This window comes from Marmota flaviventris, chromosome 15 (assembly GCF_047511675.1).
Source record: "Marmota flaviventris isolate mMarFla1 chromosome 15, mMarFla1.hap1, whole genome shotgun sequence".
Lineage (NCBI taxonomy): Eukaryota > Metazoa > Chordata > Mammalia > Rodentia > Sciuridae > Marmota > Marmota flaviventris.
Window position 1 is genome coordinate 2,949,818 of NC_092512.1, and position 13,082 is coordinate 2,962,899.

At 58.1% G+C, this 13,082-nt stretch overlaps 1 protein-coding gene and 1 long non-coding RNA gene across 2 annotated transcripts in view; one reads left to right on the top strand and one right to left on the bottom strand.

Annotated features, from left to right (window-relative positions):
- The window catches only part of Slc45a4 (solute carrier family 45 member 4), a 68,297-nt gene that overhangs the window by 50,375 nt on the left and 4,840 nt on the right, over positions 1-13,082 (top strand). Inside the window, exons 3-5 of the mRNA XM_027950748.3 lie at positions 9,254-9,442; positions 11,021-11,200; positions 11,667-12,691. Of these exons, the coding sequence (XP_027806549.2) occupies positions 9,254-9,442; positions 11,021-11,200; positions 11,667-12,691 (1,394 nt within the window). The remainder of the gene's footprint in view (positions 1-9,253; positions 9,443-11,020; positions 11,201-11,666; positions 12,692-13,082) is intronic.
- LOC114104581 (uncharacterized) lies at positions 1,495-11,659 on the bottom strand. The gene is made up of 2 exons (XR_003584861.3): positions 9,282-11,659; positions 1,495-5,520 (listed from the first exon to the last, which is right to left on the bottom strand). It is a non-coding gene; the product is annotated as an uncharacterized lncRNA (long non-coding RNA).

A 13,082-nucleotide genomic window follows, 5' to 3' on the forward strand; every position in this document is an offset into this window, starting at 1 on the left:
GGCTAGCAGGAGTGCCTCAGCTTCTAGTGAGGCAGACACCGGTGAGGCAGACAGGGAGGCCTCTCCTGCCTCCTGCCTGGTCCTCTGCCATCTGATAGCTCCTTCTTCGTCTCAGCTCCCCACACCCCACCAACGTCTCACCATCCCCAATGTCGCCTGGTGCAGGGGCTCCTTCCTGCTCCCGGTGAGTCCCTGCGCCTGTCCCAGGGCCCTTTATCTGTTTCCCCAGTGGCAAGTGTGATGAGGAACTCTCACACCAGCATTGTTGGGGAGTTCCTATGTGTCAGGCTCCTCGTGTGACTTGGTCCTTGGAAATCAGGCACTTCCCCAAGTGACAGACAAGAAAGCAAGGCTCCCCAAGGTCATGGGAATGCCTTACAGCCAGCACAGCACCGGCCCTGGCAGGAGCCCTCGGGTGCCCTGTCTGAGTCCCTCCACAGGGGTCGTGGTGTCAGACTTCTTTGGGACACCTCTCTCCATGGAGTCGCCTCCCTGGCTCTGGGGCTTCTGGTCGCTCATCCTAAGACTTAACTACTGCACTCCTGGGAAAGCCCAGGGAGGCAGCCCAGGGCCCACCCTCACCCTGGCCCTTGGTCCCGTAGGACTCTGAGGATTGTAGACCTCTAGGAAGGCTTGGTGGGTGGCAGGCAGGGATACAGAGGTGACTTACAAAATAGCCTGGCAGCAGTCCCGCCCCTCCCACCTCTGGGGATGCAGTGTTTGAAATGGGGCTGGGAGACACCACCTGGGGTGTCCCTCCTCCACTCTGACCCCTCTCTGAGCACTCCTTGCAGCCCTGTGCTCCCCCACAGCTGGAGGTGCCCCTTCCCTTCACAGCAGGGCCCCTACCCGACAAGGCCCCATCACCCATCATCCTGGGTTCTGGGCCTGGTGACGGGTGGGCTGCACCCCTGGCAGCCTGACCTGGGCTTGGCTTCTCCACTGAGTGGCAGGCCTGAGGTCACTCGAGGATGCAGAGCCGTTCCCATGGAGGACCGGTTCTCACGAGGCTGCTATCGTGAATTTTTGTCTGAGAGTACAAGCATATCTGGACACGGCAGGCTTTGGCTATTGAGTGAAAGAGCGTGAGTTCCCATTCCCATCCCAGACCTTTTGTTAACATTTATGGGCCACTTTCCCAGCCCCCTCCCCCTCAAAAGCACCAGTTTATCAAAAGTGCCCTGGTGCATAGAAGTCGCCCCACGTGGCCCGAGCGTCGCAGTGACCTCACACAGCCCGCCGACGCGCAGTGACACAGTGAGTGTTTCCTGTGAACGGGGAGCCTTCCGGGTCCCACCATTGTTGTCCAGCTTTTGCCTGGAAAAAACAAGAGTCGTTTACTAGGGGCTGGCGTTGTGTGCGGCGCTTTGCTGGGAACTGCCTGTCTGGGGCATCTCAGCCTGCAGGGGGGGGGCGGGAACGGCCCAGGCGGGTGCTGGGGTGCCTCAGCCTGCGGCAGGGGCAGGGGGCTCGCTCATCCAGGGCTGCCTTGGAGACGTGACGGGAAGTGTTTATTTTTCTTGCCAACATGTGAAACAAAAGAGAGCTGTCACCCTGTCACTTGGCCAGCTCTGTGGGCTCTGTCCCCTTCCTGGGACTTGTGAGCTCAGTGGCAGGTAGCTCTGGAGCAGAGGCCCTCATTTCCTGCTGGTCTGACCCTTGGCAGCCTGGAAAGAACTTCCAGGGGAGTTGGGAGAAGGGAGAGGCCGCCCCTGCTGCTCTGTGGGCCTGGGCTCAACCCCTCTTCCAGCCTGGGCTCCCCAGGTCCTTCAGCCTTCCTGCCGGAGCCCTGGCTGTGCCAGCTGCCTGCCTCACCCAGCCATGGTTTTTAGGCTTTGGTGGTGTCTTACTTAACCCCAAGGCAACACCTGGGAGACCACAAACCCACCCATAGGTGTCCGGTAACCTGTGTGTGTGTCCATGGTAAAGAGCTCTCATCTCAGGCATCACACTCCTTCCGGGGAGGAGAGTTGGGGGTCGGATTGGCATGGCGCGACCCCACACTGTTGTCAGTCAGCGTTGCTGAGCACAGAGGAATTGGCTGCGTGGCCAGCCCTCAGGAGCTAGTGGGCTGCTAGGGAGGTGGGGCCCATTCAGGGTGGGGGCCACACGTGCTTAGGGAACCAGGCCACGGGGTTGGCAGTACTGTGATCCCTGCTTTGGTCTCCTCTTCTAGACACCTCGTCTGTGGTAGGCTCAAGCAGATTAAGTAGCACCTGTATGCCCAAGGGGTTGGTTGGCTGCCCCTAGTTGGGTGTGTTTGTTCTTGTGCAGTGCTTGGGATGGAACCCAGGGCCTCCCACTCGCTAGGCAAGCACTCTACCACTGAGCAGATCCCCGGCCCTTTTCATTTGATTTTGAGGCAGGATCTTGCTCATCTGCACTCCTCCTGCTGAAGCCTCCCAAGTTGCTGAGACGACAGGCATGTGCTGATTTGATTTTGAGATGGGGGTCTCATTTGCCCAGGCTGGTCTCCAGCTCCTCCATAAGCCATCCTCCAACATGGGGGGATTGCAGCAATGGGCTGAGCCTGCCACCGAGCAGTGTTGTATCCACTGAAGGGAAGCAAAGTGTGTCCCCGATCACTGGGAGCTGGTGCCTCAGCAGGTGTCTGCATGCCCAGCAGGCTTGGTGTGACCGCTGCTGGAGCAGACCTGCCCAGGGCCTGCTGTCTCAATACGGTGATGCTGTTCCAAGTCGACTGGGTGCCCAAGGGGCAGGGGAAGGGTGGACAGGAGAAGCCCCTAAGCTGCTGGGTCTGACCAGGCTCTGAGGACACATGGCTTGGGAAGATCTAACCTGGGCCCTCCACCTTGTGTGTTAAAGTTATTTATAACGTCAGGCCAGGAGGAGCTGCCAAAGGCTCTGAGCATGGGTCTTCCGCAGCTCTGGCCTTGGGGAGGCCCTCGTGGGTTGGTGGCCTGACAAGAGAGCTTGGTGGGCAGGGCAGGGCAGGGCAGGGTGACTGTGGGGGTCAGGACTGAGGGAGAGGGAAGCAGCCCCCAGGTGGAGGTGCCAGCACATGCTGCTCAGCAGAGCAAAGCCCCAAGCCAGAGACACAGATGGGGGCATGTGAGGCGGGGAGGGGAGGGTGGCTGAGGACAGGAGGAGAGGGGTGGCGACCTCTACCTCCTCTGGGGCCCAGGTGAGCTGGTGAGCCTGCGAGGACTCTGCCCAAAGGCTCAAGGCCTCGGCAGTGAGTAATGGCTGGCCGGGGGAGCAGGTGGGGTAGGAGCAGGAGCTGAGGGCCTGGCAGGTGGTTTTCCCCAAGGCCATCTCTTTTTGCCCCTCGGGCATCAGGCTTGCTGTGAGCTGGAGAAGGCAGGCTGGTGCCCAGTGGGTCTGTGCATCCCCTGGAGCCATCAGTACCAGGCCGGATGTAGCTGGTGACTGGGAGCATTCTCCCTGGGGGCGTGGAGCTTTGGCCCACACCTACAATCTCCTTTTGCCTCCCCGATCCCTGGCCACTGCTGCCCAATCATAAAATACTCTCCAGTTACAGCCCTATTTTCAGAAGAGTGCTGGGCTTTCCCAGCTCCCATCTGAGAACTCCGTGCCTAGAGCTACCTGCGTCCCTCCCAGCCAGAGCTGCAGGTCAGTGCAGGGCTCTGCCCAGAGAAGCACACACCCACAGAGCAGGCTCGCCCCAGCACACTCTTGCCCTTGGGGACAGCCTCTGGAGAGCAGCCTTGGGGTGCGGCATGTGGGTGGACTGAGAACAGTGCCACTGGCCCTGGGGAGGCTGCATCTGACCCCCGCCATGTGTTGGGTTGAGTGGGTGCTAAGCCATGGCCTCTGTGCCTCAGTCTCCCTGACTTCCTGTGGTTGCAGCTTTGAAAAGCAGCTGCAGCTATTCAGCAGAGCACAGGGTGTCTGTCCCTCGTGCCGCGACTCCCACCACTTCGTGAGCCGACCCGTTGGCCTGCAGTGAAAGAGTCTCTGAGGAGAGGAACGTGGGGCAGTCGACCCGAGGGCTCTGTGGGGTCTAATGACGACCCCCAGACATTTTCTGTGGGGCTCAGTGGGCAGGTTCCCTCTGCCTGTCCTTGTAGTGGGGCTTCTGCATGAGTCCAGCTGACACAGGGCCTTGCACACGCTCAAGAGGATGAGTTATGGACAGTCCCCTGTGGCCAGGCCCTATGCGTGTCCATGCTTGGTCCAAGAGTGTTCATGGCTGACCACGGCCCTACAGAGGCATGTAGCTCACTTCTCCAGGTATGAGGCCTGGTGGTCTCCCTCCACCTTACTGACCTCAACCTGAGAGGCTGAAGTTGACTGGAGCTTCTGCCAGGGAGCCTGGTGCATCTCTATTCTTACATGGAGAGTGTTCAGTGGGAAGGGGATGAGTGGCATGTGTCTACGCCCATCCTCCTGGTGCCAGCTTGCCCTCCTTCTGCCTTAACACCTACCTTCCCAGCCACTTCCTGAGCCTAGGCTTCCAGCCCTGAGACCCGCTGGTAGCAAAGCTGGTAGCAGGTGCCAGGTTGGCCAGTTGGCCCAGGTGTAACAGAGGGGGTAACAGACCTGTCTCCAGACCCCAGCTCGAGATTCGAACCAGGCCTGGTGCTGCTGCTGGCCCTCGGGTGGCTGCACCCACGCAGAGCTGACAAGGGGTGTTGGGATCGTGGGTGCTGGCGGATTGTCTTTGTCAGGCCATTCATTGGACTGTCACCATGTCAGCAGGTCACCTCTCTGAGCCTTCCTCTCCTCACCAGAAAGCAGGAACCATAATATAAGCCTCAGTGGTGACTGTGAGAACACAGTGACATGTGACCAGGCTCTGTAAATCTTGTCACAAGATCATCACCATCAGTAGGTCATGGAGAGCTGTCCCTGCCACCAGTCTCCCTTCTGACCTGTGTCAGTGACTGCAGTTCACCCTACCTGCTGGCCACTTACCAGTTACCCTGAGTCAGAAGGTCAGGGCAACGTGGCATGCAGAGAGAGCTGGCAGTTGCTGCATGACACAGTTTGGTTTGAGGGAACAGGACATGTTGGTTGCCTCTCTCTGCAGCTTGCAGTGTGACAAAGCAGGGCAGAAGGCAGATGGTCACGGCACAGAGTCCATGAGGCCAATAATGGCTGCCAAGGGTCAGGCAGCCAGAGGTCACAGAGAAGCACCTGCAGAAGCCCTCCCACAGGTAACGGGCGCAGATTGTGGACAGGATGTAAAGAACGACTCCCCAAAGGCAGTAGAGTAACAGAGGGCCAGAACCTGGAAGAGGAGGGGCAATTGGAAGAAGGGAATGGCATGGGCTGACCGGTGTGTCTGTCTGTCTCTGTGTCTCTCTCCAACTTGAACTGAAAATTCCTTAATCGTGCCACAGGGTGGCGAAGACATGGCAGCTGCCAGCCCTCTTCCTGTCTCACAGAACCAAAGACGCAGGGAGGGACCCAAGCCTCACGTGTACACTGCTCGTGGCTCCGTTTGCTTCCTGAATGGCCTTTGCACATTCATAGCCAGATCTCAGGCTGCGTAGCTGCAGCTGATAGAACTGCACGGAGTTCTGCCGTCTCACTCTGTGGGGAGAACAGAGCTCTGAGAGTCCAGCTCGGTTAATTGTGTGTACAGCAGAAATATCGATAGTCCTGGAAGGAACATAACAAGAGTATGAAGTCTTTGTGACGCACTGTTCGCAATGTCTAGATGTCTAGGGCATAATTCAGCATTTCTTTTTCCTTTTTTTTTTTTTGTGTTGGAGATTGAACCCAGGGCCTTGTACATGAAAGGCAAGCACTCTACCAACTGAGCTATGTCCCCAGCCCCACAGTATTTCTAGACACAAAGAAAAAGGACTGAAAAAAGTAAAAAAGAAATGTCCCTTTACTCTAGAGAAAAGGCAGCTGGGGAAACTGACCCCAGGGGGAGGACTCAGATTGGGATTGTCAGGAAGCCCGCGTGACTGGTTGTTACGTGAAGGGAAACACGCTCATGATGTAGAGTAGAGTTCTAGCACAGAAACAAGTGTAAGAGTGGGGAAACTGACAAACTCGAGAACCAACATCCTAATTGAAAGTTAACCGGTAGGATTAAGAGCAGATTGGAGATGGCAGAGGAGACAGGAGACCTAAAGATTCCTCAGTAGAGATCATCCACAGCAAAGGACAGAGAATAAAGATCATAAAGAGAGATGAAGAGAGCCTGAGGAAACGGGGACAGTATCAAAGAGTCAGTCTGTGTGATGTATGTATATAACCACGGACGATACGTCTATAATTGGAGTCGTAGAATAGAAGAAATAGAGAACAGAGCATCACAACATTGTAAGAGTTGTAAATCTACAGATTCGTGGAGTCCAGCGAGCCCGAGCATGGAACGTGTCAAGCACCTCTTCCCTAGACTCATCAGAGCCACACTGCTGAGAAGCAGCAACGGCGGGAGGCTCTGGAGAGCGCCCGGCGCATGATGAGCGGGGGACAGTCCCGAGGACAGCCTCCTTGAATGACACAGTGGAGCTGGACCACTGGGAACCCTCCTCGGGGTTCTCCGTGAAGAGGGTTGGAGCCCCGACTCTGTATCCAGCAGAAATATTCAAGAATAAAAATGCAATAGGAGATTTCAGAGTCCAAATCTGAAAAAAAGCATCAGCAGATGCTTTTTAAGGAATGCCAAATAAACTAAAGAAGCGTCTTCAGGTACAAAGAAACAGATCTTTCAAGAAGGAAGGAGTTGTCCTGCAAATGGTGAAATGTGTAGGTATATACGATTGTTTCTTCTGGATTCCTTTAGAATAGATACAACTAGTAAAAGCAAAAGCATATGGTGGGGTTTGTGTTATGTGTTATCATATTCACTAAGTGGACTGTAAGTGTTTGATAGGTAATATCTGTAGTGATCACTAAAAGTACCTACCACTGAAGGCTATAGTATATTGGAATTTGCCTAGATATTCAGTTAATCAAAAGAAAATAGGAACAGGGAAGCAAAGAAACAAGGGGGGTCAGACAGAAAGCAAATAGCAAATGGTAGACCTAACTCCAACCTAATCATAATTACATTAAGTGTAAGTAAACTGAATATGCCAACAAAGATGCATAGAAAAATAAGAGCCATTTATATACCATGTATTTAAAAAGTTCCTTGAGAGGGGGACTGGTGAAGACCCAGCTGGCAGAGGGGTGCCTTGGCGGGGTGGCTGTCACCTTCAGGTGAAGGGCCTCCAGACAGAGTGCAGCTGGGGAGCCGATGGGCTGGCGGCAAACTGCGGCGTCTAACCTGGGGACTCCAGATTTTTAATCTCATAGCTTTTTATGTCAGGAAATAGTTTTACTTTGATCTTTTCAACTTGGTAAAATGTAACATCCATTCTTAACTGGAAGGCCACACAAAAATAGATGGCAGAATTTGCCAGTCCCTGTGCTAGAGCCATAGCTCTCGAGAAGGACCTGAGACTGGGGTGCACCTGTGAGCTCCTCCAAATAGCACAAGTGATGACAGACAGCTGGGCCCTGAAGAGCCCACACTGGAGCCCTGCCCCTGCCCCTGCCCCTGGGCAGCCTCCTACCAGCCACACACACCTAGAAGTGTGGGGAGGAGCAGTGTGTTCCTCGGGCCCAGGCACAGCCCTGACTTGAGCAAGCTGTCCCTGATATGGGGGCAAGCGTGTGGGGCACACAGGCTCGGCAGGACTGTTCCTTCAAAGCCTGCTCTGTCAACCTGCTGGGAGAGAGCACCTGCCGGACTGCCTGTGTCCCCCTCTGAAGACTGCGACCCCACAGCCCCACCCTCCATGGGCTCAGGTACCCGCTCCTGCCTCGTCCACAGCCCAGTTCCCCTGACAACTCCTCTTCCCTTGGCTGAATGGTGTGGCCTCCCAACCCTGTCAGCCACCCTGAGCAGCACAGTCATATGACATCTCTCCACGGCCGGCTTCTCAGCCCATGTGGTGGCCTGGGGGCTGGAGGCTGCCCAGGCCAGGCCCAGCACCAGGCCTGCTGCTGTTACCCAGGGGGACATGCAACAGGTCCCCCTCATGTCTGCTCATCTCCTGCAGCTGGACCAGCATCAAACAAATGCGTCTGCTGTAACTTGCACACTGATGTGCCAGGTGTGTGTGTGTCCAGGTTGATGGAGCCACAGGGTCCCTTATGTGGCACTTCTGTCTCACTGGGAAAGGTCTGATTTGTGGAAAACCTGGTATCAGAAGGGACTTGGTAACAGACCACACTGCAAGGCCTCGCAGTGGAGGGCACCCAAGGATTTGCACTAAGGGCTTGGCCAGCCACAGCCCAAGACAGGACCAGAGTTTGGTTAACGGGTCCCTGAGCAGCATGGCAGGGACAGAGTAGGAGTGTTAGAAAAGGAATTGAGGCTATTGGAGGCTGAGCAGAGAGGTGACTTCTGCACAGGGCAGACTGACGCTCCCTGGCCAGCATCTCTGTATGGTTTGGGTCAGCAAGCCTTTTTCTCTGTGGGTGTCATTTGGCTCCAGGCTGGGAGGGGAGGGGGCTGTAGGTGAGCTGTCACGGATCTCCAGGGAGCCACAGCCTGTCGGCAGTGCATATAGTGTCTCAGGGGTTCCAAAGTGCACCCTGTGCTCAGGGTGGGTGATGCTGCAGGCAGGGCAGGAAGTGGGCGTGGGGCCTCCTGAACAGGTGTCCCCCCCCACCAGGAGTTTGAACAGTGACAGGTGAGTGCCTCTTTTTGGCATGAACGTGAGAGCCAATGGGGTGCTAGAGGGTACCCCAGCTCTTTGGGGGAGAAGCAGGGAGGTGCTGAGCACAGGGACACAATCTGGACTCGACACTTGTCATGAAGCTGTGACAGTCTGTGGGGGTGATGTGCTTCCCATTCTCTGAGTTTTTAGCCTCACTCTAAGTAGGTTTGGTCAGGAGCTATTTCGGAGAGAGGATTCCTAATGTGAGCATCGTTAAGGGTGGTCGGGGTGGTGTGGCCAGTGGCAGCCCATGTGTCCCCCTCATGTGCCTCTCAGGGAGAAGCCAGAGTCTGTGCCTACTGTGGTGCCACCTCTGGTGCCCCGAGGGCCTTCATCAGCCCTCTGGCACTTGGCAGCACCAGCAGCTTGGAGCGTCTGCCCAGGCCATGCTGCCCCAGCACCTGCGGCACGCACAGCCGGACCACACAGCTGCGCCCAGTGTGTGCTGCCCTGGTACTGTATGCAGCAGGTGGGGCCCTGCAGGCCTGGCCACCCACGCCAAGGCCCCTGGCTCGCCTGGCCTCCCTCAGGAGGAGGTGTGCCCTAGGAACCTTGCACGTGGGCACACGCCCGCCTCACAGCACATGTTCCCCCAGGGCTCCCGGAGCAGTACTACAGTCTCACCTGGTTCCTGAGCCCCGTCCTCGGCCTGCTCTTCACGCCGCTCATCGGCTCTGCCAGTGACCGATGCACCCTGAGCTGGGGCCGCCGCCGGCCCTTCATCCTGGCACTCTGCGTGGGCGTCCTCGTGGGCGTGGCGCTGTTCCTCAACGGCTCTGCCATAGGTGAGTGCTGCTGCGCACCCTGTGCAGTAACCGGGGACTTCACTCTGGCCCCCTGGCGGTGGCCAGGCCCAGGCGGCTGCTGGAGCCGCCTTGTGGGAAAGCTGGAGGAACCTGCTCACAGGGAAAGGCTTCCTGCCCACCGACCGTTTGTTTTTCATGCATATCTGACACCACGTCCTGTTTCCAGCTTATTTCAGTAATTATCTCTTCTCTTTTTGTTCTCCTTTTCTCAGAGTTGGTGTTGAAAGCGTCCGGAGCTGGTCTGATACTTGTTTTTTTGTTTCAGGCTCTCACGTGCTGTTTTTACTGGTGGTGGTTTTGTTTTTAATCAAAGCAACTATGTGTGGGAAAGTGTGTTTGCTTTGAGGGCATTTGTCAAATGGGGCAGTGAGCTCCCCGCACATCCTGAGGTGGAGGTGCCTGTGCACGCCCAAGGAGAGAGGGCCTCGCCTGAGGTTGGGTGCGGGGCCAGGAACCTTGGTGCAGGAGGGCTGCCGACTCAATGGGCCTGGCTGCAGGTGGGGCTGTGGGCTCGGTCCTGCCCACCTCCTGAGCCTAGTGCCCTCCAGCCAGCCCAGGCCCTGTACAGATGCCCTGGGGCTGCTTGCCTCCCATGCCTGCTGCTGGCTCTGGGCTTAGCCTCCCCTTTCCCATGAGCAGGGAGGTCCTCCGATGGCAGGTGGCTTTCCTGGGCCATGTCTGGGGTACAGCCCCATCACATATAGCCAAACACAGCCAGCCCAGAAGCTCCAGCCCTCAACCTGGGTGCTGTCTCTGCAGTCTGAGGCCAGTGGGGTGCTTCCTGGCAGAAACCCCATTTTCTGTGCCTCCTATGGACCAATTTGTCCAGATTTGGCCGAACAGTGCTGTGGGGCCATTCCTGGGCCCCAGCCTTCAATCCCACCCCATGCCCTCTGATCCTCATACAGGAGGGTGTGCTTTTTTCATGGGAACATGAGGCCCAGTTTGGCTGGTCAGGCATCGGGGACAGGAGGGCAGTTTGATCTCTGGGTCAGGGTAGACCCCTGAGGAGCTTCCTGCAGGCTCACGCTGTCTCCATAGGACTGGGACCAGGGTGCGTGGCCACTCGGGTCCCTCTTGGCTGCACCCTCCAGGGCCAGGCTGGTACAGGCAGGAGGCAGAAAGCCCGAGGGGCCCTCTCAGCATGCGTCAGAGGTCTTCCAGCCCGTGGGCTGGCCCTGGGGGCTGGCCTTCAGCATCAGTTCTTGTTGAGAAGGGCAAGGAGATGCTTTTCTCACAGAAGGCGAAATGGCAGTGCTCAGCTGGCACTAGCTGGCACTCCCAGCAGGAGGCCACCCCTAGCAATGGTGCAGTAAGCCCGACCTGCTCTGCTTCCTGCTCACAGCACAGGGCCAGGAGCCTTTTGGAAGAATCTCCCCACACGCCACACAGCGGGAAGAAGCAGCTCGTTTCTTTCCCAAGGGTCTGCCAAAGAACGAGGCTCTTGCTCTGGAGAGGTCCCACTGTGCCGGCCGCCTCCCTGCAGGGGACTGCTAGCTCCCCGGTCCAACGAGGCAGGTATTGCCGTCTGATCACCCCCTCCCATTCTCTGTCCAGGTCTGGCCCTTGGTGATGTCCCCACCCGGCAGCCCATTGGCATCGTTCTCACGGTGCTGGGAGTGGTGGTCCTGGATTTCAGCGCTGATGCGACCGAAGGGCCCATCCGCGCCTACCTGCTGGATGTGGTGGACAGCGAGGAACAGGACATGGCCCTCAACATCCATGCCTTCTCTGCTGGTAACGCCTTGCCTGGGGCAGACCGGCCTCCCTCAGTCATGTGCCAGGGTTCCAGGAGGGGGTGGGCCTCTGCTGCCCTGTGTGCAGCCCTAGCAGGATGAAGAGGCAGGAATGGGGACAGAGTGTCAGGCCAGTCCTGCCTGGGGTGATGTGCTCACAGGGCAGATGGGCAGGCCCCATGCTGATCTCTGCCCTCCGCCAGGCAGTTCCACACGCATCCAGTAGAGGACCCTGAACCGAAGGCCATGTCAGATCTGGGAGGAGTTTGCATTTAGTTAATTAAGCAGGGATTTGGGAGACCCTAGTCCTCAGTTCCACAGTCAGGGTCCACCTGTTTTGTCCCCTCCCTCCCGGCCCCCGCTGCCATCTCGTGCTCCATCCCAGCCCCTGTGTCCTGACTCACTCAGGGTGGGCCTGGGGATGGGGGCCGCAGTGGTCACTGGCTCACCGCTGCTCTCCCCACCAGGCCTCGGCGGGGCCATTGGCTATGTGCTGGGCGGGCTGGACTGGACGCAGACCTTCCTGGGCAGCTGGTTCCGGACACAGAACCAGGTGCTTTTCTTCTTCGCTGCCATCGTCTTCGCGGTGTCAGTGGCCCTGCATGTCTTCAGTATCGAGGAGGAGCAGTACTGCCCGCAGCAGGAGCGCAGCTCGGAGGAGGCCGCCCTGGCCCCCACCCCTGGCCTTGCACAAGATGGCAGCCCCCTGTTCCCAGACGAGGTGCAGTCGGAGCACGAGCTCGCCCTGGACTACCTGGACGTGGACCTGGTGCGCAGTAAGAGCGACTCTGTGCTGCACGTGCCGGATGCTGCGCTGGACGTGGAGCCTGAGCTGCTCTTCCTGCGCGACATCGAGCCCTCCATCTTCCATGACACCTCCTGCCCCAACACCCCCCAGAGCACCAGCCAGGAGCTACTGAGGGCCACACTGCCCCGCCTGTGCACGCTCCTCAGGGAAACAGCCAAGGAGGACGAGACCTTGCTTGACAACCACTTGAATGAAGCTAAAGTCCCAAACGGAAGTGGCTCTCCGCCCAGGGTCCCCCTTGGCTACGTGAGGGTGGCCATGAAGCCCTCGGCCACATCTGGCTCCATGCGGCGGCGGAGGCATGCATTCCGCAGGCAGGCCTCCAGCACCTTCTCCTACTACGGCAAGGTCGGGTCCCACTGCTACCGCTACCGGCGGGCCAACGCCGTGGTGCTCATCAAGCCGTCCCGCAGCATGAGCGACCTGTACGACCTTCAGCAGAGGCAGCGGCAGCGCTGTCGGCACCGCAACCAGAGTGGGGCCACCACCTCCAGCGGGGACACAGAGAGCGAGGAGGGCGAGAGCGAGACCACCGTGCGCCTGCTGTGGCTGTCCATGCTCAAGATGCCCAAGGAGCTGAAGCGCCTGTGCCTCTGCCACCTGCTCACCTGGTTCTCCGTCATCGCTGAAGCTGTCTTCTACACCGACTTCATGGGCCAGGTCATCTTCAAAGGGGACCCCAAGGTGAGCACCTGGGCAGGCGGCTGGGAGCGTGGGGTGCTGGGGAGGAAGTGTGGCACGCTGAGAGTGAAAATAGGGCCTCGGCCAAGCCTGCCCTCACTGCCCCGTCCACGTGGACCAGGCGCTGTGCAAGCCTGAAGCAGGTCACCATGGGGCCCCGGGAGCCATCATGCCCGCCTGGCACTCCACCAGGCAGACGCACTTTGAGAAGCCCAAGTGAGGCTGTCTTCAGCTGTCTGCCGCCCTGTGCCAAGCTCACCCAACCTGGCAGTTCAGGTGACCATCTGGCGTCACTCATGCCAGCCGTGCTGGAGGTTCTTCCAGCCCCTGTGGTACCAGCGGGGCACACCCTGTGATGTGTTTGCTACCTGGTCAGGAGGGCCTCAGCAGTCAA